The sequence below is a fragment of the Ambystoma mexicanum genome, chromosome 12 (genome assembly GCF_040938575.1).
Source record: "Ambystoma mexicanum isolate Mex_15411 chromosome 12, UKY_AmexF1_1, whole genome shotgun sequence".
Lineage (NCBI taxonomy): Eukaryota > Metazoa > Chordata > Amphibia > Caudata > Ambystomatidae > Ambystoma > Ambystoma mexicanum.
The window spans coordinates 682,144,363-682,168,330 of record NC_090936.1 but is presented as its reverse complement, the minus strand read 5'-3'; the positions used below and the strand labels follow the sequence as shown (position 1 = coordinate 682,168,330).

General features: G+C 45.3%; 1 protein-coding gene across 1 annotated transcript in view; it reads right to left on the bottom strand.

Moving 5' to 3' along the window:
• The window catches only part of LOC138513998 (lysosomal alpha-glucosidase-like), a 1,078,298-nt gene that overhangs the window by 482,725 nt on the left and 571,605 nt on the right, over positions 1 to 23,968 (bottom strand). The window contains exon 13 of the mRNA XM_069629222.1: positions 13,731 to 13,848. Coding sequence (XP_069485323.1) covers positions 13,731 to 13,848 — 118 coding nt within the window. The remainder of the gene's footprint in view (positions 1 to 13,730; positions 13,849 to 23,968) is intronic.

The following is a 23,968-nucleotide window of genomic DNA, read 5'->3' as shown; positions in this document are numbered from 1 at the left end:
AGACATCCTGCTAAAATCAGCAAAAGACAAGAACTACTCTACAAGAACCCCATGGACCATGAGTCACTATGTTGCCATCAAGAGGGAGGATTTGTTCAGTGGGGGGGTAGTGGTAAGGACAGAGACCACATTCCAAAGAACACCTGAACAAGCTACGGGTGAATCAATATCCCTTGTAGCCGAGCTTAACCGAATTCCTTATTTTCCATGGTTTCTAATTAAATATCCCCTACTTAATCTTTGGCTTCAAGTAGCCTGTTGAATACTCAGCAGTCAATAAACACCAACTAAGGGCAATGTAACAATCAAAAATGAAACAAAATGGACTCCATCATTAAGTTTTAACTTGAAACCTGACTGGAACTTGTAAAGCTTCATAAAGAGCGTGATAGTCTGTAGGAATAGCTATTTAACTTCTCTGCTTGAAAGGAGGACCATATATTCTTTGAACAATAATCACTCCATAACCATCAAACGAGATGGCAAGGGTGGAGAAATGGTGACAATTAACACAAATGTTTAAATACAAAGAAGAACACTAGCAACTCAGATGAACAATGCTACATCAAACTACAGGAGGATACAGCCAGCAATTACACACAAGAATGGAAGGGGAATCATCAACCAACGCCCTGATGCAAGAAAATAGTATTTCTGAATTTGATTCCAATGATGCAAAACTAGGCATCTTTTATAAGATCCCCAAAATGCAGGGACAACCAGGACACCCCATTATTGAATGCAATGCCACATTGACTGAAAGTATGTTGGATGGGCTGAGAACATTCTAACATACTGGGTAATGAAAACACCCAGTTATATTCAGGATCAAATGCAGGCCATTGGAGTCCATCGAGAAGGAACCATTGAATTTGGATTCCTATAGAATCTGCATCCACCATTTGGATGGTGTGCAGCACACAGCGAATTCCTGCGGTAGCAAGAGGCACCCACAGATACAGTAAACAAAATAATACAATTTACACTGGCCTACAACGACCTATTAGCAAAGATTACTGCAGTAGCTTCGGAAATATTGAATCACTATGGCATTTACTGTAGGACACCTCTAATGTGTATCTTGTACATTGGTGACAACATTCAGATTTTATTCATTGGTGATTTTTACAGCGCTTCATGCAGCATGGAGCTGCTTCAAAGTGCTATGGTGGGAGGGGTTTGGAGAGGTGGGAAAGGGAAGTGAGGCGAAGAAAGGGAAGTGAGGGGAAGAAGGATATGCAGGAAGAGGATGCATCATTCATGGTATGCATGAGTGATATTTCTAAGAGTCCATTGCAGAATGTAGCAGTAAATATTGATGAAGTATCAGTTGTTAGGAAGGCTAATGATGAAGAGTTGCCATCGTAGCGGTTGTGCCTGTGTACATAGGACCATACGGTTATAGGTGGAGTGCCTGGTAGACAATACAAGCCAGGTTTAGGGGAATTTCTGAAGGCTTTTTTGAGAGGGATGGGTTTTGAGGTCCTACTGAAGTTTGGGTTTGTTTTAAGAAGCCTCCGTTTTTCTGGGAAGTAATTCCTGATTTTTTTTTATATTTCACCTTTTGTTTCTGGTGCAAGCTCTATTTGGTGGTGCCACGTAAATATGCCCCAGCCATTCAGGCAGGAGGGTCCTTTCAGAGGTTATTGGTAGATATATTTGGCCATATATTTTGGACCTACGAGCCTGATGGCCCAGTGCACTGTGCACAGCAACTTGAATGTGGCTTCTATCGAGATCCAGTGTAGAGATTTTAGTCTGGCGTGTGATGTGGTCTGCTCTTTTGAGTCCTAGCAGCAACCTTGCCACTATTTTGGACAAGTTGGAGTGATTTAGAGATTTGTGTGTAACCCTGAATTTTGAGTAAAAAAAAGTAGAACAACCTGGACAACACCCTTGCCCAAGTAACTTCACCTTCATTGAATTTCATGCAACAACCAACGTTAAAGGTGCATAATCCTCGAAAGCAGTTTACTTTTCAGATGATGCCATTAGCAATAGGGACAAACAAAATAGATATCAATACGCTATGTAGCGTTTGTCTGCCCCAGTTACATACAAAGTGAAAGCTCCTATTCAAAATAGACAAGCAATGCATCCATCCGTCGTCATCAGAATCTCCACCGGATATGTTTCTTTAAATCTGTTTAGGATCATGGATCTAATCTCCTTAGGCGGTAAATCATAAATCGTGACCACAATTGCAGGATTGTGGATGAACAGATCCACAGAGCATCACAAACTACAGGAATATAAGCGGAATGCAAGCAATTACTGTGTCCTCTCTGGTGCTGCCCTACCATTCTAAATTAGACGTCCTGTGGAACATTGCTAGGAACATCCAAACCAATTTCTCTGACAATTAAAGACTAAAATAGGTCATCCAAAAAATGCGCTACAGGCCTTCACACAAAATAAAAATGTGAAACAAATGATTACCAAAAGAAGATTTAACAAAATAAACAACTGAATGTGGAAAACAACCTTGTCTAAACAATGTAAAACTACAAATTAGAAGATATTCTTCAAAATATAAGGTTCTTTCATCTGCACAACCATTGAAGTGGTGCACCCGACTGCATTCACAAGATGCAGACATGGCATTTATTTATGCTGGCAAATCAGGCGGGCACTTAGCCAAATAATGAAATATACTGCTACATTATTGCCCACTCATGAGTGTGACAATCCTGAATAGGACTCCACAACACAGATAGGAAAACATCTGGCTTTAGGATGAGGCAAGCCTTTGAGATTGGTTTAAAAAGCACATTATCCAACATGAACCCCTATTTTTCAATCAAACAAGGATTATTGAACATGGTTTCAATGTTAGAACGAATTCTGCTAAATTCTCATCTGCAGGAAAAACACAGTAGCAAAAGCATAAAAATCTTTGATCTTGAAAGAGTGGTAAAGTATTGGAGTCACTGTGCTAGAATTAAGAGACATATTGGATATACATTAACTAGAAATATTGTTCAATATGGATTGAATGAGGGTTACGAGTGGACATATTTGTGCATTATATACTATATGCCACATGCCTAATTGCAATTGCAATTAATATATTTTTTTAAGCACATGGCTCTGGTCAACATTCCCCAGAACCTAAAAATGATTTTAATGTATTTCAACCTGGGAAAAAGATAAATGAAACTAAGTGAGCGATCGGTAATAACATGTAAGGCACAAATGCATGGGTAACTCGTTGCCATACAAGTAGAGTAAAGACTACATTAAAACAAAAACTCCAAACTTTGAATAACTACCGCCAAGGAACAGGTACAAGATCAAAGATGGAAATCAGTTGTGCCCCTTTGAGGAAGTCCCATGTTGGAGGCTGTAGGGGAACAGCAGGTGGGCGGGAGGGGATGCCCCCACTGCCCAATGTGACTCCTTAAGACAGTACACATAAGATCCCTCAATGTCCACCCACCCGCTCTAACCTGTTGCAACCAGTGTGAATGAAACCACACCAGTCAGGGATACTGGGTGTGACGAAGTCCCCTGCATTGCTCTTGGGGTAAATGGTGAATAGCTGTGGTGACTGCGTGCCACTTCTTGCTCCACAATGTTGGGCCAAGGGTGGTGGGAGAGGATCCACTCTCCTGTTCCATCACACCAGAGAGCTGGCAGGGGGCTGTTGCAAGGAGCTCAGAGGTTCCCTTCTCCTTTGAGGGAGAACAATAGCATGTGTTGAGCGTCAGAGCCTCCAGCAACCTTACAGTGTCAGTGTGCCCAAATCGTGCCAAACTATATGATATCAGAAGACTACACAAAGAAGAAAGATGCAGGCATTATGACCCTAGAACACTGGTACAATCGACAAATGCCAGTCCCTGGATTGAGAAAAGACATGCCAATTTTGCAGAAACTAGAATAAGTTTGGCAGGCCAGACAAAAAAATAATTTTTGCAAAAAGTTTCACTGGCAGAAAGGCCCATTGACCCAGCAGTATTTGTGCATCAAAAATACCTGTGAGAATCACAAAGGAATAAGCCCCTCAATTATTGTGGCCTTGCACCTCACATCCCCAGAGGGGTGAGGCAATGTGGAAGCCAGCCTATTCAAAGGCGGAGTCCACAGTTCACCACCAGAGGAGGCGGGGCCAGTGGGGAGGGAGAACTAAACTGTTGTCATCAAACCAATCCCTGTGAAAGGAGGACAACAATTGTATAAAGCCAACTAAAGGTATGTTGGGGTAAGTTCAAAGGATGGGGCAACTCCCATTTATAAACCAGGAGGTTTTCCAGGAGAGGTAAGGTGATTGGAGGTGGTAGCGTAGCAGTGCAGGAGAGTATGGAGAGAAGAGGTTGGAGGAAATGGGCTGCAGAAAGGAGGCTGGAGAAGGGAAATTGGAAAGAAGGCTGAAAAGAGTGGTCAAAAGAGCAACATCAGAAGGAATAAGGCAACAGTAGGAAGAGATACAGAAGAGGAAGGAATACAGTGAAGGTTGGAGATAACACAAAGAGGGGTGGAAGAGGAGAACCTTTGAAGGAGGAGGTACAATTTTAATGAGGTAGTGACTAGAGAACGCACCAAGAGTGTGATGGAGAAGAACACTGAAAAGGAGGAAACATGTGAAGAGGATAGATAGCCAAGACACAGTTGAGCTGGATAAAGAGGAACAGGCACGCTACACAACAATCAGCAATAAAGAAGGGTGGAGGTAAGAGCATGTTTCGGAATGTTGGGGGGGTTTAACAAAAATGAGTGAAGAGGTTAGCAAAGAGGAAGGTAGAGAGGGGAAAAGAGACAGGCCCTTAGGGCCAAGTCCATATTGGCTCACTAAGGAGGTAGAGAAAGACAGGGTGTTGGGGTCTAGAGCCAAGTTGCTCACAGTGGGGAGGTACAGGGCCAAAGAGCCTGCCTGCAATTACATCTAAGTAGTCAGACTCCTGATGGTGTATCTGGGTGTTAGTCTGACATCTTAAAGGTCTACCTTTGGTTGCTACCTAGGCCTAAGGTGTAGGAGCACATGGGATTCTGTAATCAGTAAGGAGAGGTATTCCCAACCAAAAATCCTTAGTAGAATGAGAGGTCCTAGAGCAATGGAACCAGGAGCTGAGAAAGTGTGGGCTACTTAATTGCCCAAGACTATGAGTGTCTCAAAACACAGAAAATATCCAAGGAAAGCAACCCAGATTGATGTTTACAACATTCACAGACTACTCTTGGTTGTGTTTGTTTTACCCTGAAGTAACACAGCTGGTATCCGCGCAAAGGGGTATACTTAGCAAACACCATCAACGTTATTGTGGGTTTAAAAAAGCATGAAGAAAGTCACCATAACACTGATGATCTTTGCTAAACATACTTCATTGCTCCTAGCCCAGAGATGTCAGAATAAACCACACTGATTTCCCTAAAGAGGCTGAAACATGTAAGCTGTTGCCAGAATCCTTGAGCGTTGTCGGTATTGGGTCGATGGTGCTGTTTATAAACTAGTGCTGCCCAATAAGACAAAGAAACTTTTAAACACAAAGCATGCTTTTGAGCTCGTCTTAATATTCTTCTTTTTTGTATTATTAGTATTATACAGTTAAATTAATAACTTTTAATACATATATCAAAACATCATGTACAAGTATTTGGCATTTCATTATCACTAAATTCTTTTAAAATGAATATCATGCTTCAATATCTACAATGATTTCATAGATTTCTTTCCACAATATCACAAAGAAAATGATAATTCCCTCGTGATTCCCAGAGATAAATATGGCCCAGAGTTCGTTTGGGCAGGTGTCCGTGTCAAAGCCCGAAGCTCTGATGTATGTCAAAGTTTTGTCATTGCACGGAAATCACAGAGCAGGTGGCGAACGGATTCTAGAACTAGTTCGCCACAAAACCAGCAAAGTCTGTGTTCTCTGTCAACTTTAAGCCAGCACCCAGTAATCCCAAACTTTTTGGCAACATTAAATTTGAGGTGTAGGCAGTCCCAAATTAAGTAGTTGCCAATAATATTCTGGATATATGCAGAAGCCAAGCGTATTTCCATGATGTGTGGGAAAAAACATTCTGCAGTCGATTTTGAGGTTTTAATATTCACAATGCACTGCTCCATGGCTCTGAACTAGAGGTGAACTTCCAGGGAGTGCACATCATTTGTGGCCTAGCTGAAATGCTCTATTTTAGTCTATTTATCCTTGGTCAAATTTGATACACTTTCTTCCGCCAGATCTTATGTTTCTGTTGTCCATAACCAGTGACTTCCACAAATGACCCATTGGGTGTAAATCATTCATTGAGAACAAATGGGAAATGCTCTGACAAGAGACTGGGCCTCATTACGAGTATGAAGGTAATGAAAAAAAGTAAGGCGGAATGGTGATACTGGCATCGTTAACGGGTCCGGGCCATTACGACCCAACAACCTGCCAATACCGCCACCACCCATACCGTTCCCCTTCTTACCGGAATGCGCGTGTACACGCGCCCCTTCCCGGCGCCAACACCGGGATGCCGCTAACAGGAGGACATCACAAGTTACGCAGACATGCACTTACCGGCATCCCAAAGGCGGTAATTAGGGCCTGCACAACAGCGGCAATACAGACATTGCGGACCACCTGTAAATAGCAACCTGCAGTGCAGGAAACTGCCACAGGTGCACACAATCACCACAGGTGGAGTCAATGGAGCCTGTCCCAGTACAAAAGGAGTACACCCACACACCACACCTCTTCCAACACCAAAATGATCCCACTAGCTGTTGCAATCATGGGGCGGGAGGGCGTGCCTGTACTGCTACACCAGCAACAACAACTACAACAACAACAACTACAACTAGAACAACAGGAAGCACAGAGGAGATGCAGGAGGAGAAGGAGGGTGAGACAGGCCCAGCAAGTTCCACCAGTGCAGCCAATGGTACCACGTAGGCAGCCACCAATCCCTCGCATCAGAACCAGTCCATTCAAGCTAACCCCTGAGCAGATCCACACCCTGTACCGGTTGGACCGGGACACCATCACCACCATAGTGGACATGATACACGATGACATTGTCAGCCTGATCGAAATCTGCACTGCCATCCCCCCTCTACTAAAGGTGGTGTCTGTGCTCCAATTCCTGGCCACAGGCACCTATGAGCACACAGTGGGGCAGCTGCATGGCATATCGCAACCACTCTTGTCCCGCATGCTGACCCAAGTGCTTGATGCCCTCCTGAAGCATGCAAGCATCCACATTTCCCTACCACAGACTGGCCAGGAGCTCGCTGACACCAAAGTAGGCTTCTATGCACTGGCAGGCATGCCCAATTGCGTCGGTGCCTCGACTGCACCCATGTCAAATTGGTGCCTCTCATGCCATTGAGGTGGTGTACCGCAATCACAAGCAATATCACTCCATCAATGTGCAGATGGTATGTAACTCCAGCAAGATCATCCACATTGCTGCGCCCGATATCCCGGATCTACACATGATGCCATGGTGCTGCGTAACTTCACGCTACCCCGCTACATGGAGCGACATGCTGGACAATGTGCCTGGCTGCTCGGTAAATTGCCTGACTGGGCCATGGCAGTGCGGGTTGTGAGGTGGGGGGTTGCATACTCCACCTGGGTGGGATTGGGGGGATCCATACTCCACCTGGGTGGGATTGGGTGGGGGTGCATACTCCACCTGGGTGGTATTGGGGGGGATGCATACTCCATCTGGGTGGGATTGGGAGGATGCATACTCCACCTGGGTGGGATTGGGCGGTGAGTGGACAATGCACTCAGAGCTAAACACTGTTGTCCTGAACATCCCAACCTAAACATGACACATCAATGCCATACATAAGACCAATGCCGCACATCAATGGCAACATGCCAAATGCACAAGCAGGCCACCATGGGTATGACAAGTGATGCATTACTAAACATGATTAGAACTGTGCCAATGCCGCTAGTATGATTAGGGACAGAGTAGCGTACACTGCAATAATGGGTGGCAATACATTGTTCCGCATCCACAGTACATTGCATCAGCATGCAAGCGAACACCCTGCATCATCTGTACAACGCAATCCACACATTTAGACCATTGTGCAGTACACAATGCATCAAATGAACCTGTGTGCATACATCCAGGGATATGTGCATGTCAACACCAAATAAGTGCAGCCATGGCCGTTAATCCTAAAGGTGTCAGATCAGATTGACTCACACATACCTCTTTGTGCTCCCATGCAGGTGATGGAGGCTATCCCTTGAAGCCTGCGCTACTTAACCCTATATGGAACCCGCATAACAGGCGCGAAGAGGAGTACAATCGGGTTCATACCTGTACCCGTGTTGTGATTGAGCAGGCCTTTGGCCTGTTGAAGGAACAGTTCCGCTGCCTAATCAGGTCTGGTGGAGCACTCCTTTATGGCCCTGAGAAGGTGGCAAAGATCACCATGGTATGTGTCATGCTGCACAACATGTGCATCCGGAGAAACGTACCACTGCGACCTGACATTGACATGCATGCACTGGGTGAGGATGATGAGAATGATGATGGAGGAGAAGCAGCACCCCTGGCAGTACGTGATGCACAAGATGGCCGTGCTGTATGCCAATCACGGATTGACGATTACTTCTGAACCACAGGGACATTGATGGTCATGTGTCAGTACTATACTGAGCACTGGAACTATGTGGACATGGACACAGGGTGTGTGGGGAGTTGGGCACTGTGCGCTGTCATGAATAGAATGAACACACACAAAATGAACAATGTCCAGGCATGAAATGATTTTTAACACAACGGGTGTATTAAGAAAAATAACAACATAGTGCTTCCTCCCTCCACCACTCACACGCCCTCCCCACTCCCCCAGAAACACCCAAACACCCCATACCCCCAAACAACCCATACCCCCCAAACAACCCATACCCCCAAACAACCCATACCCCCGACAACCCATACCCCCAATAAACACCCCCTTAATCCCCTCAAAACCACCAACACCACCTCCCCCCTCACCCATTGTCATCTTACACACAATGTGTTTTGACCAGCTATTTACTGACTTTTTTGTGTCGGGGGGCAGCATTTCTGTCTGCCTTGCACTGCGCCTCATCATCCGCACAGGGCTCGAGGGAGTGAAGCTTGCAGGTGTGAATGATGGGGTGGATGTGGATGGGTTTTGCAATGCCGGTGCAGGTTGTTGGTGCTGCATGTGTTTGAGCATCCTGTTTAGGACCTGTGTGACGGCACCCAAACTGTCACGTATCATTATGGCACTTAAATTGATGGCTGAAATGGTTCCAGCATTCGCCTCCTGGATCTCACAGCATGTTTCCTCGCCCTCGGCCACACACTGGTGCACCAGCTTGATCATCGAGTCCTGGCAGGCCTCTACCCTTGACAGGCGTGCCTCCATGTCAGTGGGGGCTGTGGAGGTAGAGGGTGCTGCGGCTGGGTGGGCCATTGCAGAGCTGGACTCTGGAGTGCTTGTAAGATGCGGACTGTGCAGTTGAACCGCTGGTTCCTGCATGGGGCTGGACAGTGTGCCCTGAGTGGTGTGTTGGAGGGTGGATGGGGGGCTTGGGGTGTTGGGACATTCCACATGGATTGTGCCGTCTATGTCCTTGTACTGTTCTGCTGGCACATCCACATCGCTGAGTGGGTCAGGGCCACTGAACTGGTAGCAGCGGACTGCGTGTCATCAGCCTCACCTTCAGCAGTTGTTGCCAGCTCAGTGATTGCAGTCTCGTCCGCTGCTGTTACCTCCTCCTCAGCCGGCATGGCCTGTACACTTGGCCTGGGTTGTACTCTGGGCCGAGGTGCTGCACCGGAGGTGGAATACCTAGTGCCCTGTGGTCTGGCCCTGGATGTTGATGTCCTAGGGGCAGGGTCCTGCCCTTCACCTTCTGCATCAGTGCCTGTGGGGGACAAGAGATGCAGGGCATCAGTGATGGTGTTACATGCAAGATGCATGAGTTGCTGCTGTACAGTATTTCATTTCTCATGCATTGCATTCTTATAGGTGTGTCACACCGGGTACTTTCAAGGGGGGGGGAGCATATTGGCATAAGCCGTGGCGTCTCCATTCGGCACTGATGCGTACCAGGTGGCATGCCATAGTATTGAGGCTTGTGTGATGTATGACATGCAAATGGTCCTTGTGTGTTGGGTGTCTGTTGGTAATGTGATTGGCACGCAACATGCATTTCACTGTGCCAGGGTTTGGGCTTCCATCTGGACATGGATCTGTATATGTGTGTATGATGGGCCATGCATTGGCTTGGCTCACTTTCACATCAGTTGTACTACATCATGGTTTGGCCTATGGGGGTTTGCAGGGTCACTCACCTCCATCTCCCGATGTCACGGCACCCGTCTCCATTTTGCCAAAGCCCTCTATGGACTCCATTTGTATGGTCGTGCTGCAGGTCTCTTCCCAGCGCATCAGTTTACCTGGTGAGTGGGCACCTCCGCCTGTGGCCATGGCCTCCCTGCGATTAGAGGCCAGGATGTTACGGACCCGGAGACTTAGGTCGTTCCATCGTTTTTTACAGTCTTGTGCCGGGGATTGTGCCAACCGCTGACACCTTGCGCGCAACCTCCTCCCAGATTTCATTCTTTCTTAGCTGAACTTCCCTTTTGAGGTTGCTTGCAAAAACCTCATCTGCATGGACTGCAAGGGAATCAGCCAGCATGTTTAGCTCCTCATCGGAGAAGTGCTTCTTGCACAGGCAGGGGGGTTGCCTTGCGGTTGGCCTTGGACATGGTGGATGGTATGGCCATGCTCTCTCCTCTATATCACTGCTGGTTTGATTATATTGCAATGGATTGTGTTTTTAAAGATGGCTGTCGGCACATTTCCCGCTCCGACGCAATGACGTTACTTCCGGGTCCGGTATTACGAGCCCGGTATTAGCATGATGTTATTACCAGGTCGTTATTAAGGGGTTGCTCCTTGGCGGAGGCAGTATCGGCGGGTCCCGTAATGGAGCTATCGGGGGTTGGAGGGCATTTTGCGGCATGGAGGTGCAGCCATTACAGGCATGGGGGTTCGCGCGTGCTCGAGCACTTGTAATCAGCCACTATTAGCGGCGTCAAGGGAGCAGGATGCGCTACTACCTCCATGCCGGTAATGACTCCGTTTTTAGCAGGATTCTCGTATGAGGTCCACTGACTTTATTGTTTCTTTGATTCCCAGAATACGTTTATTCCATATTTTATCTTCGTTGCAAATCGAATCCGGTGAATATGATATATTCTTCCAATAAATACACAAGAATCAAGACAAGTTAGCAAGTTCAATCTGTCTAGGTTGGGTATAATAAGCATTTACAAGAGACTATTTCTAGGTGTTGGAACTTATGGGTGTTAAATTCGGTGCATAGGTCCCATGATGCACAAGGTGTGATAAGTCAACAGTTGATGGCAAGAATAGAGTTATTCAAACATTTATGTAAACTGTTGTCATGGCAAAGGTGCTCCACCTAGATATGCTGATGTCCGGCATTGAAATTAATGGAGGCAGGGGATCTATCCACGAGACTCCCTTGCTTCTTTCTATGTGCGGTGTAAGGACTGCAGGACATCACTGGTCTTGTAGATTTAGAAATGCTCCAAGTTTCCCTGGAACCCCAATCAGGCCTAGTCAGTGAAAGACCCCCACCAATCTTGCATTAGTCTAGCAGAGGCACCTGGTAACCGTCTGAAAAGGACATTTCGGCTCTAGTCTAGAGTTGGGGTCTCCCAATTGGAAATCACCCTGTAGCTTAGTGAAATGCACTGTTTTCCTTTGTAATGTCCATCATCTTTATAGGGAAACAGAAATAGTGGAATTGTGCATTCCCCTATGCATTTTGTTGCACAACAAAGGGATTAATATGTATTGGCCTGGCAAGTGGGTAAGGAAGAGAAGAAGGGTAAACTCCCAGAGAGAATTCACTTGCCATTTCCGAGATCAACATTCTCCCTGCACTAGAGCAAAGTGGAGAGGAAGAATGGGTGGGGGTGGGGTGCTTTTAACTACATTGGGCCTCATTACGACCCTGGCGGAGTGGGTTTACGCCAGCGGTATTCGCGGCGGACCCGTCCGCCCTACTACGAGTTCCCGTAGCGCCATGGAGCGTTTTCCGCCTGGTTTTTCCGGGCGGAGAAATCCATGGCGCTACGGGACCTTGTTGTTAATTACGCCACCGTATTTTACGGTGGCGTAATTAACGCCTTCCCCACTCCCATTATACCCTATGGGGCAAAAATGGGAATGGGGAAGGGTAAAATGGGGAATGGGGATTTACCGCCCCGCCAAGGTCGGAATGGGGCGGTAAATCCGCCAACCCCCATGGCGCTATCGGCAGCTTTCCGCCGTGCTCCATGGTGCATTTTGCGCCACGATTTCCGCCAGGGTCGTAATGAGGGCCATTGTCTCAGTAGGAACACGTTGAAATTTAACTTCCAATACCAACAAGGATGATGAGAAGGAGGGAGGTGGGTCTGCCTAACACATGTGTCAGACATCCTCTCACTAATATTCTCAAAAAGCATTAACCCTGGATGCAAGAAGGAGATGTTAGTCCAAACTCTCAGCCGACCTAATATAAATATAAAATGAGTGAGCCAATAGTTGCCACAAGCTTAAATGTTTAAATATTTTTGGGGAAATATGGCATGAAGTTTAAGTGCACTTGCAACCTGTGGAAATAGGGTAAAGTATCATATTGGAGGTCAACAGTACAGTAACGTAACTGATGAATGCCTACACTTAAAGACACACATATTTTCAAATGTTACTCCACCCAGCATGCAATTTAAATCATAGTTAAATGAAATATTGAATTAACAACACATGTGTGTTGAAGTGCAGTCAGCATGGAATCTTACTGCTGCTTTATATTGGAAGCGGATCAGAGTTTGACAAAGCTCTGCCTGGTGATTCCCTGCCTCACCTGAAGCTACTAAAGCTGAGAATGCGCACATAGCGCGCACACGCGTTTACAAGTGCGTTCAAGTGCAGTCAGTAGTCATCTGTTGGCTGGATGCTGGCGGCATACTGAAAGAACTGGTAAGCCTGTTCTATTGACTTATTAATTGATAAATTACTGCGTTGTCTCAGACCCACAAACTCTGGGTACTGGAGAAATAATCATGCCAGGAAAAAATAAGACGTACAATCTTCACAATCAAAGAATACCTGGTCCAGTAGAAATGTCCAACAATTCCAAACAAAAGGGCAATAGGACTTTACATGAAACTAAACCTAATAGCCCTGCAGTAAATAACATGTCGAGCAACGAGGAACGTGAACAGGGAACAATCACAGAGTGTTTTCCTCCATGTCGAGCTACTGCTCCAATCATTTTCACGCCTACTGCGATGTGAAAATAGGAAGTGGTGGCTGAGGTGCACTCCAAATGTTCTGTTAACTTCCAACTACTGATAATACCTCAATTCTTAACCTTTGTTATAATCTGCAAAGGAAATCACTGGGTTTACGACTTCCAGAGCCATCATCTGCTAGCAGGACAATAGAGCCAATTTTATTGGATGTGATCTATTCAAATCTCCAGATTTGGAAACATTTGCAGAATACTCTGGTGAAGGGCTATTGCATTGCTCTGACTCTTCTATGAACCGTCGAAGTTGACATGGCAAACGGTTACATTGAAGAATTCGGTATTAAGCATTTCCATAGCTATACTGTTCATCATCATACTCAGCAATGTACATGGATATGCCCTTGTTTACAGTAGGCACCTGGAATCTACAAATGGCGCTGCATGGGCATAACTTACTAGAAAGTAGGCTCTGCTTGGAACCATCCGTAGAGAGAATGTGTGTCATAAAGATCCCCTGCATAGGTTTTTGAGTCTGCACACAGTGTCTTGTCAGCCAAGTTTCCACCTAGAATTTCTGAAGATGGTATAAAAAGAAATTATATTGATAGGACTTAAATTGTCATACTTTTTACAGACCTAGTGCTCGAGGAAATGTCTCAATCTAACATGCAAAAAATGCTAACAAATACATACGTTTTAATGGCTTTGATTTCTGATCACACACAAAAATATACATGCAAGACAAACATTATTTAAGCTATATTTTACAATCATGCACATCTCAAGTGTCTATGCTAATGAGACACGGGTAATGATAGAAACACAATTTGGGAAGACATAAAATCTGAGCATTGCTGATACTAAAAGCACTCTGAATCCATTACAGTTTTAGAGATCCATCCTAGTCATCTCGAGTGGCTTCACTTTAGACTTTATTCTTGTGGGTAGAGGCCCCAATTATTACTTTTCATCATCAACCCTCTCAAATGTCTGGCTCAAGTTACCCAAACATCCACCTAGCTTTCAGACAAAGCTAAATCAAATCCCAAACCAAAGTTTTAATATTTTAAGTGAAACACAGATGTTTTGTTTGAGTCAACCATGATTATCAAAACCAAAGATTGGGATTTCCATGGCAACATTTTATGAAATCCCTTCTCATTATAATGAAAAGTTAACTTATCAACCAAGTGTCAGCTCCTTGGTAACTGTCTACTTTTGGCGCATCCCTTTTCCAACATTTCAGGTGTATCAATCCACCCGTGTTACCTTGAGAAATATGGGATTTCCTCAAAACCCTTAGTTCTCAATTACTAGCCTGCAGCATTGACCTCTAAATTGAGGTGCACAGCAACTTGGTTTAATGTTTGCATTTGATATAGTTTTGCCACTTATTCTGTCTGTATATAATTCACCATTATAAACTTGATGTTGAAAATGTGGGAGAATCTACTTAATAACTTGCCATCTTTGGGGTCTTCTTGGGGGGGGGGGGGTTAATTAAATGGAAACACTTGCTTCCTGTCTCGTACCAGAAATAGCCAAAGCAGGATATAACGGATGCAGGCACAGGAACTCCAAAGTGCAATTAGGAAGGCGATATTGTGAAACTCCAATGAATACCACTTCAAAGTGAGCACATCTGAAGATTCATCGACAAATCACCATGGAGTTTGCCATGCCCATATTTCCCTAAAGGAATTACATTGCCTCCCCATCCCAGCCCACACGGTCTGCACCACATATAAAGCAAGTACTGCAAAATACCAGTCTACTTTGGCATGCAATGTACACCCTCACAATTCTCTAGGATCCAGACCCTGTGAGGGCTCATAACTAAACTGGCACACAAAGAGGAAGCCAGGAAAATGGGCTTCCCTTGCTACACTCCACCCTTCTGGAATGCCATCCGGTCACAATCGGGGCCATTTCAAATTCTCCTGCAGTTCAGGAAGTAACTCAAGACTCTCAATACCCTGCGGTCTCTTAGGAGCTGCTACTCCTAGGTATATACCACCCCTGTAGTATGGGGTTTCCAAGCAACTACAACCTGTAGCCTCACCTTCCACTGATCTCTGTTAAACCCAACTTACCTGGGCAGTGCTCTGTTGCTTCCAAATTAGATTTGCACTATATACTGCCAGATACACATGCAATTAACCAGTATCCTCTGCCTGTCATCCTCTGTATTCCCGCTCTCCATATTCATGAAAGTGTACCCTTAACAATCTATCCTAATTGCATGCATATTTGTGTACCCTATTACTGTTTTCCCTTAATGCACAGTCCTCCGTTGCTGCACAACTAGGGATAAACTATCTATAAAAAGAACAACAGACATGCACAGGAATACATGGGAAGTGCTGGTTTGTCACTAAAAGTTCTGATTGAATCCATGATTCTATTTTATTTCATACAGTGCAAACCAAACAGACATCTGAGTTATTCACAAAACATTCAGAACACATGAAAGCAAAGTAATAAAACAAAGGGCACACACTACAAAATATCAACTACATGGATACAGAGAAAACGCAGGTGCTTTCAAGTGATTTCATAAGCCGAAGAAGACTGTTTACTGTTACAGGTCCCAAGGAAGAGAATTGCAGAAATGTGTTGCTTCCCCCTCGAATATGAGGCAAAGGGGGTCATTAGGAGTATTGTTGTCTAAATAAGGTGTCTGTAACAATGCACCTTTTCCAGGCCGGTATACTCTGAGTAGTCTGCTGGTGGGGTCTGGGGCACTGAACTACTGACAGGCTTGACCTGCTGGTAGTTCAGGCCCCTACCGGCAGATAATTCACTGAAGCACCAGCTGACTTTCACTCTGGAAATAGCCAGGCACCCGGGCAAGGGTGGGGGTGAGGCACTCCTCACATACCTTCTCTGTACTGCTGTTGGATACACTAATTTATGGCGCAGACGCCATGCCCAACATCCCAACCTCACTTTGGTCAATACTAGAGGCCCGATTTTGGAGGAAAGTGCTAGGTCTACCGAACAGCACTGCAATGGCTTTCATCAGAAAAGAACTAAGCCTACTTTCCCTAGCGGCCTCTGTAAGGTGTAACTCCTTGATGCTCTTTCGCAAATGTCAGTTGGCTGAACATCCGTCGCTACACAACCTCATTTACCGTGAAAGTATGGACTCAAACTGTGAAATGCTAAACAGGTGGGTCCAACGGAACCTGGAAACTCTTCACAAAGTCACCTCAAATGTAGAAACACTCAAAACAAACCCAGTGAAAGTTCTGACCAAAATCAAAGAGCTGGATTGGCTCAAGACAGGCGAAACAGCAGCTGCCAATAAACTGACGCGCCATCTTCCACTAGCTCCGAGAAAATTAAACGACTTACAACCTTTTATAAAACAGTTTCCATCAAAGCAGGCAAGGAATCTGCTGTAAAGAGCTAGACTGAACCTACTTCATACTAACGAAATTCTCACCATTTGAGGGTTGGCCATTAGTAACGGCTGCCGATTTTGTGGTCTACCTAATGTGGTGGAGTCCGTCCGGCATCTACTCCTCATCTGTCCAGGTTTTTCGAAGATAAGAGGTCATTATTTGAGGTACTTAGCCTCTGACTTCGTTCTACAAGACGAAGACCTCTGCTGGTCCAAAATGATAATGGGAGACAATAGATCTTGGTTATTGGCAATTTATAACATCCTACAGCATATACAAAACTCTTTTCCTACGCCATCAGAACCAACGAATGACTGATGATCGCGGTCTGATTTATACAGACAGAGTTCTCTACGCATAAAAGCTCGAAGGGTCATTCTCTTCAGAAACTTCAAGACTAAATTAACTTAATGAGACTACAAAGCTTTTCCTGTAACTTCTGTCTTTTGTAAAAATCTATTTGGATTAAAATACAAATAAATAAAAAAATAAAAACTAAAAAATATTAAAGGGTCTGTCAGAATGTCAGTCAAAACAAACTCCACCGTCCTGTGTCACAACCTGCTTCTATCTCTCACACTACAACTAAGGATAATCTAACACAACGGTTCTCCTCGAGGAGAATGTCTACCATCTCCTGATGCTTTTATAATGATCAAAAGAATGTTCTTTTGTAACAAAAATGCCAGGTGGAACGACTCCCTTACCCTGGCTTGCGGGTTTCACACAGTCTTTATACAATTACACGTCCAGGAGAATGGATCCCTTCTCCTGGTGCAGATCTATACTGTTTCCAATAAAGCCAGGGTGAATAACTCCCTTCCCCTAGTGTCTAAAAAGTTCTCTCTCACAATTTTCAGCTTGATTTACACTTTGCCACTTTATTTTGGTGGTAGGAAAGTCCCAAATCCTTATATGTTGGTTACTGGGTTTAGCATTGCCACTGCGATGTGGATGTTTTCCTTGCTTGCTCAATTCCCTTTTGTTGGGGCCCCAGACCGTTCTTTGGTGGTCAGTGGGCTTCTTACTGACACTGCGATGAAGAATTTCTCCTTGTATGCTTAGTTTTCAAAAGTTAGGGGTTGTGCTGTTTAGGGTCCTCGACCCATCACTGTTGGTCAGTGGGTTTATGGTCGCCACTGTGATGAGGAAGCTGTCCTTGGATGCTCAGTATACCAATGTTAGGGTCCCCAACCAATCTATCTTCAAGCCCTGTGTCCCCTCCGGGTCTCTCGCATCTCCCATTACCTTCTGAGGGATTTTGACATGCCACCAGGACTTCCTGGGACTGGGGTTCTTCTCTCCGATTCACTGGGCTTCTCTCTCTGCTTTCTGCAGCATTGTGGTGGCTCTCTGCTCTGGTAAGCTGTCCGGCTCTTCTCTCCTGCTTCGTGTTCGGGTCAACTTCAACTGGACCCTCTGAGAACTGCTTTATACTTCCATGCTTCACCACCGTTCACCACTCTTCTCTGACTCTGGTCTGCCCACAGCGTTTGAAAATCCTGCCGGTTTCCGCCCTTGTTACCTCTCCCGGCTGGGTTTGACAGGTTTGTTAGTCCATCATCTATATTTATAGAATGTTGTCAGTCCTGCTCTGGTTGATTGAAAATGTCCTTTGTTCTGTTGATGACATAATCCTGATGCCTCCTCAGAGCCACCTAGTACCAGTACGAGCACAGTCAATGACCCTAATGTCTCCTGTGCTCTTCTTCATCCTAGTACTTTTGGCTTTAGCTCTAGCTCCTGTGTTGCAATAATACATAGTTTTACTTTCAATAAAATGGCTCTGAACAGTGGGAAGGGCTAGGGAATGTTGGGGAGTAACAACATTCAATGGGCTGTACCCCAGGTGATCGTCCTTGTCCTCAGAGAGGGAGTCCCTCTCCATGAGGTCCTCCCGCATTAAACCACTACTAGGGGGACAAAGTTTTTATGGCTCAGCTTTTTTCAATTTATCATTGAGGCAAGATGTTATGGCCGAATAGTTAGGAATAAGCATTGGGTAAAATCGAGTAATCTCCAAAAAGGCCCTTGGGTTCTCTTTTGGTCTTTGGGAAGGTGTTTACTGCTCGGACCTGACTTTTTCCAGTTGGGGTTGGACGAGTCCATTTCCCACGAAAAAGCCTAGATATTTTACCACTGACTGTGCTAGCTGACATTTTGTGGGATTAGCAGTAAGGCCGGCTTGCCTCTCAGCGTGGGTGGTTTCATACAAGTGAAACAGGTGTGCCTCCCAGGTTTTGCTGTGGATCACAATGTCATCCAGATATGTGCCTCAGAAGTGGAAAAATAGGTCACAGTATCTGGTCATCAGCCGCTCAAAGGCCGCTGGGGCCCCATTAAGTCCAAAGGGAAGAACTTTGAAATGAAATAGTGCTCTGGGGGTGGAGAAAGCCATCATTTTTTTTATCAGAGGGGCTCAGTGGCACCTGCCAATAGCCCTTGGTTAGATCGATCCTGGAAATATAGACAGCCAATCCCAGTCTGTTGAAGAGGTCGTCGATCCGAGGCATCGGATAGTTGTCGAACTGGGACCGGGCATTCAATTTCTGGAAGTCTATCCAAAACATCCACGATTGATCTGGTTTGGCCACAAGGACTACTGGAGATGACCACAGACTCTGTGAGGGTTCAATTATATCTGCGCCTAACATTTTCTCCACCTCCTGGAGGACTATTTCCTTTCTTCCCTTTGGAATTCGATAAGGCATCATATTAATCACTTGGCCTGGGGATGTGCAAATGTAGTGTTGAGCACTTTCACTTACCCTGGTTCACTACTGAAGACAATTGATCCAGTAAATCCTGGATATCCTATTGTTGTTGCTCAGGTAGATCAGAGGGCACCAAACTACAATCAGGTGTTCCTTCAGATAACAAAGTAGCCATTAGGATTAGCTCCTTTATGACGTTGATGTGGTAGATTCTGTCTGGCTGAGCTAGTTATACAAACCTGTCCGCTCTAATATTTCATAAAATCCATACCATCGTAAAGCCATTTTGTAGTCTGAGGTGGGTAAGACGACTAACCTATTTTTCCCAATTGAAAACAACTAGCATGCTCATTGAGCTTGAGGCTCATTTGGCTTTGCATTATTTCCTTCATCCTCCTCGTCCCAGTTCTTAGGTGGTTGTGGGAGTCCATTGATGTCAACTGATGCATAGTATTTGGAAAATCTCTTTTAGACTAGAGATGGGAGTGTGGCCTAAAGCGTGTTGGGCAAAGGTTTCTCTATTTTCGCTGAAGGGGAGAACAGATGCATGGCAATAGGCCATTAAGGCATTGGTTATCAGAGGGTCTGTCTCATGAGAAAATGGGGAATATCATGTCTCGTCCAATGAAACCATGAAATCTCCACAGTAATTGTCTCCTCCCATGTGATCCTACCTCATATATCCACCCCCGGATTCAGGATCAGGTAGCGGCTGCCATCCCCTGGCCATATGGGAGGAGCTTACTGCCGGGTTGATCCATGATGACTCCATTGGATTCATCACACAGCACTGCCTCTTCCCTTTCTTCCCAGGTCTACCGGAGCATGTGCAGTAAATCTCTGGGGTTGCATCTGTAAAGGAGCTCAAAAGGAGAAAACCCTATGGAGGCCACAGGGGATTTCCTGATGGTAAATAGGGCCCAATGGATCATTGTGTTCCAGTTGTGTCCATCTGCTTCCACCAATTGTTTTAGAATGTTATTTAAGGTTTTATTAAAATGCTCTACTAAACCTTCTGTCTGAGGATGGTAAACAGAGGAGTGTGGGTTTTTTATCTGCAAGGTCTCCTTCACTTGTGCCATCAACTTTGACATAAAGGTACTCCATTTATTGGTCAATATTTCTCTCTGAAATCCTACCCGTGACAGAAAAGGGATTAGTTGTTTAAGAATCTGTTTTGAGGTATTATTTTTCAATGGTAAGGCCTCCGGATACCGGGTTGCATAGTCTAGAATGACTAGAATATACTTATTCACTAGTTAGGACAACTCTAATGGTCCCACAATACCCATGCCAATTCTAGAGAACTGTATCTCTATTATAGGGAGGGGTTGTAGTGGTGCAGGTGGAAGGGAATGTGGAGCTATTTTATGATATAGGGTACAAGCAGCTATGAAGTTCTTAACATCAGCATATATCCCTGGCCAATAAAACCTGTTGATAATTTGTCCCTGTGTTTTTGCCATTCCCAAGTCTTCTGAAGTGAAGTGGGCATGAGCCCTTTCCAGGGCAATCCCCCTATGACCCTTACGAACAACAATCTGGGCCCCGGTTAACCCTTCTGCTGTAAGAGCTCCATTATAAAGAAGGCCTTGTTTTAGAAAAAAAGGGCCCATCCTTAGATATTCCTTTCTCTTCTGGCACTACTTTTAATAAGACTTCTGACAGAATAGGATCGCTTGCTGAGCGAAAGCTAGGTCAGAAACTATCTCTGTCACTTCCACAGTGGTTCTCGGGGTTACTGGGGTTACAATAGAAGGGGGTTCTTCATCAGAGTTTCCAAAACCCTTTTCACCTCTTTCTGTGAGCTCTTGTTCCCGAACCTCTATGGGTTTAGGGAAGAGAACTGCTTCTAAGATTCAGTGGGAGATTTTCTCCCCAGTTTTCACATGGTATGTTTGCTTCCCATATTCTGCATTAATATCTTTATTTCGCACTGTAGTCCGGATCTATTACTCCAGCCATTATGTCTAATCCGTATTTTCACGCTAGACCGATTTTGACACTCGGCAGATGTAAGTACCCTTAGGAAGTGACAGAATTAGTCATGTGTGGATCAACTGGCATTATCCTACTTCTATGAAGATATCCTGACTACTGTGTAAGTCAAAACCTATAGATTCACTAGTAGCTACAGTGCGTCCAGTGGCCTGACTGCTCAGTTTATAGTAATGCAGGGTTCCACAATTTATATCAGTTGAGTCAGAACCCACTTTGACACCATATGTAAGGGTACCTTCTAAGAGGGGTTTCCCTGTCTCACAACTAATACTAAAGGGTCCATGAGAATGTCTGTCAAAACAAAATGCCACCATCCTGTGTCACAACCTACTTCTATATCTCACACTAGAACTAAGGACAATCTTAATAGAATGTTCCTCCTCCAGGAGAAAGTCTTCCTTCTTCTGATGCTCAGGTGATGTTCAAAGGAGCAACAGCTCCCTTCCCCTGGCTTCCAGGTTTCACACAGTCTTTATACAATTCCATGTCCAGGAGATTGACTCCCCCCTCCTGGTGTAGATCTCTACCGTTGGGGCCATCACTCCTTTCCTGTGGCGTCTCTAGCACAACTCCCAGTTCGGGACCAGAAGAATACCACCCTTCTCCTGGTATTGCTTGCCACAGTTCACAACAAGACCAGAGGGAATGACTCCCTTCCCCTGGTGTCTTTAGCACAACCCATAGTCCAGCACCAGGAGAATAACTCCCTTCTCCTGGTATTGCTTCACACAGTTCACAACAAGGCCAGGGGGAATGACTCCCTTCCCCAGGCGTCTTTAGTACAACTCCCAGTTCGAGACCAGGAGAATGACTTCCTTCCTCTGGTATTTCTTGGCACTGTTCACAACATGGCCAGGGGGAATGGGTCCTTCCCTCTGGCATCTATAGAGTATTTTCCCAGAGCTTTGACCCCTTCTCTAGGAGAATGGCTCCCTTGTCCTGGTGTCTAAAATGTTTTCTCTCACATTCTTCAGCTTGATGTATACTTTGCCACTTTGGTGGTAGCAAAGTCCCAAATCCTTCTATGTTGCATACTGGGCTTAGTTTTGCAACTGCAACAAGGATGTTCTCCTTGGATGCTTAGTTTCCAATCGTTAGGGTCTTTGACCCGATTCTGCTGGTCTGTGGCCTTATTGTCGGCCTTGTGATGAGGAATCTTCCCTCAGATGTTGGGTTTGCAAGTGTTAGGGTCTCCAACCCGTCTCTGGTGGTCAATGGGCTGAATGTCGCCACTGCAATGAGGAATCTCTCCTCGGATGCTTGGTTTGTACTGGTTAAGGTTCTCAACCCATCTCTGGTGGTCAGTGGGCTTATGATCACCGGTGTGACAAGGAAGCTCTCCTCGGAAGCTTGATTTGTACTGGTTAGAGTCCTCGACCCATCTCTGGTGATCTGTGGTCTTATGGTCACCACTACGGCAAGGAAGCTATCCTCGGATGGCTGGTAAACCAATGTTAGGGTCCCCAAACCATCTATATTCCGCTCCCGTGCCTCTTCTGGGACTCTTGAACCTCCCGTTATCTTCTGAGGGATTTTGGCATGCCACTGGGACTTTCTAGGACTGGGGTTCTTCTTTTCAATGAACCAGGCTTTTCTTTCCCGTTTCCGCAGCACTGCAGCGACTCCACACTCGGCTCTTCTCTCCTGCTTCGCATTCAGGTCATCTTCAGCTGGACCCTCACAGAACTACTTCTGTGCTTCGCTGGCAACCTCCACCCTACTCTGGGTCCGGTCTACCCTCAGCGTTTGAAACTCCTGCTGGCACCCGGTATTGGGTAGCGGCTGCACCTTCTCAGCCTCAAGGCAAAGGACTCCCCACTGGGGATAAATGAGGACACCTGCACACACAGAAATCTAAAAATAGCAGAACTAAGGGCGGGCAATTAAAAATATCACCCACAAGGATTTAAATCTGCTTTAACGTGCTATCGGTAGACTGGAGAGCCTGGTTAAAGTGGAAGGTCACAAGATGGAGAATTCCTGAAAAGTGTTGCTGCTCCAGTAAATGAGAAAAAGGCTCTGAAAAATTAGACCAATCCAGATGGTAGACTACATGCATTGCCAACTGAGAAGCTGCTTTAGGTAAACAAGTGATCAGGAGGTGGACCTGACATACCTCAACAAAGCATCAAAGAGCTTGACAGAATGCACGAGTTGGGTGAAAATGACAACCTCTCTCTACATCATCACCAACGGAACCAGTTGGTTTTCTGGTCTTTAAAAGAATCTTCATTTTATTGATTTCAGATTTACCTTGTTTCACCATTTGCACAGAAAACACTCCAAGTCCCAAGGACAGTTCAATGGTTTTTATTGAATTCTTTTTCCTCTCTCTGTTGGCTCCCCACAAACCACCTCTTTATCCCAGATGTCCTTAATCCTGGTTAGTGCTATTGATTATTGACTCCTACTTTCTACATTGTAGCTTAGGTTAATGATGTTGTCCCTAAAAACAAGCTCAAAGTCTCCCTCAGGTACTTCCTAACTGGCCCTGCTGTGGCCACTGATTAGTGTTGGGATGGTGACTGGGGCCATGCCTTCCAGTGGCATTGAAAGATGTACCTGGTTTCAC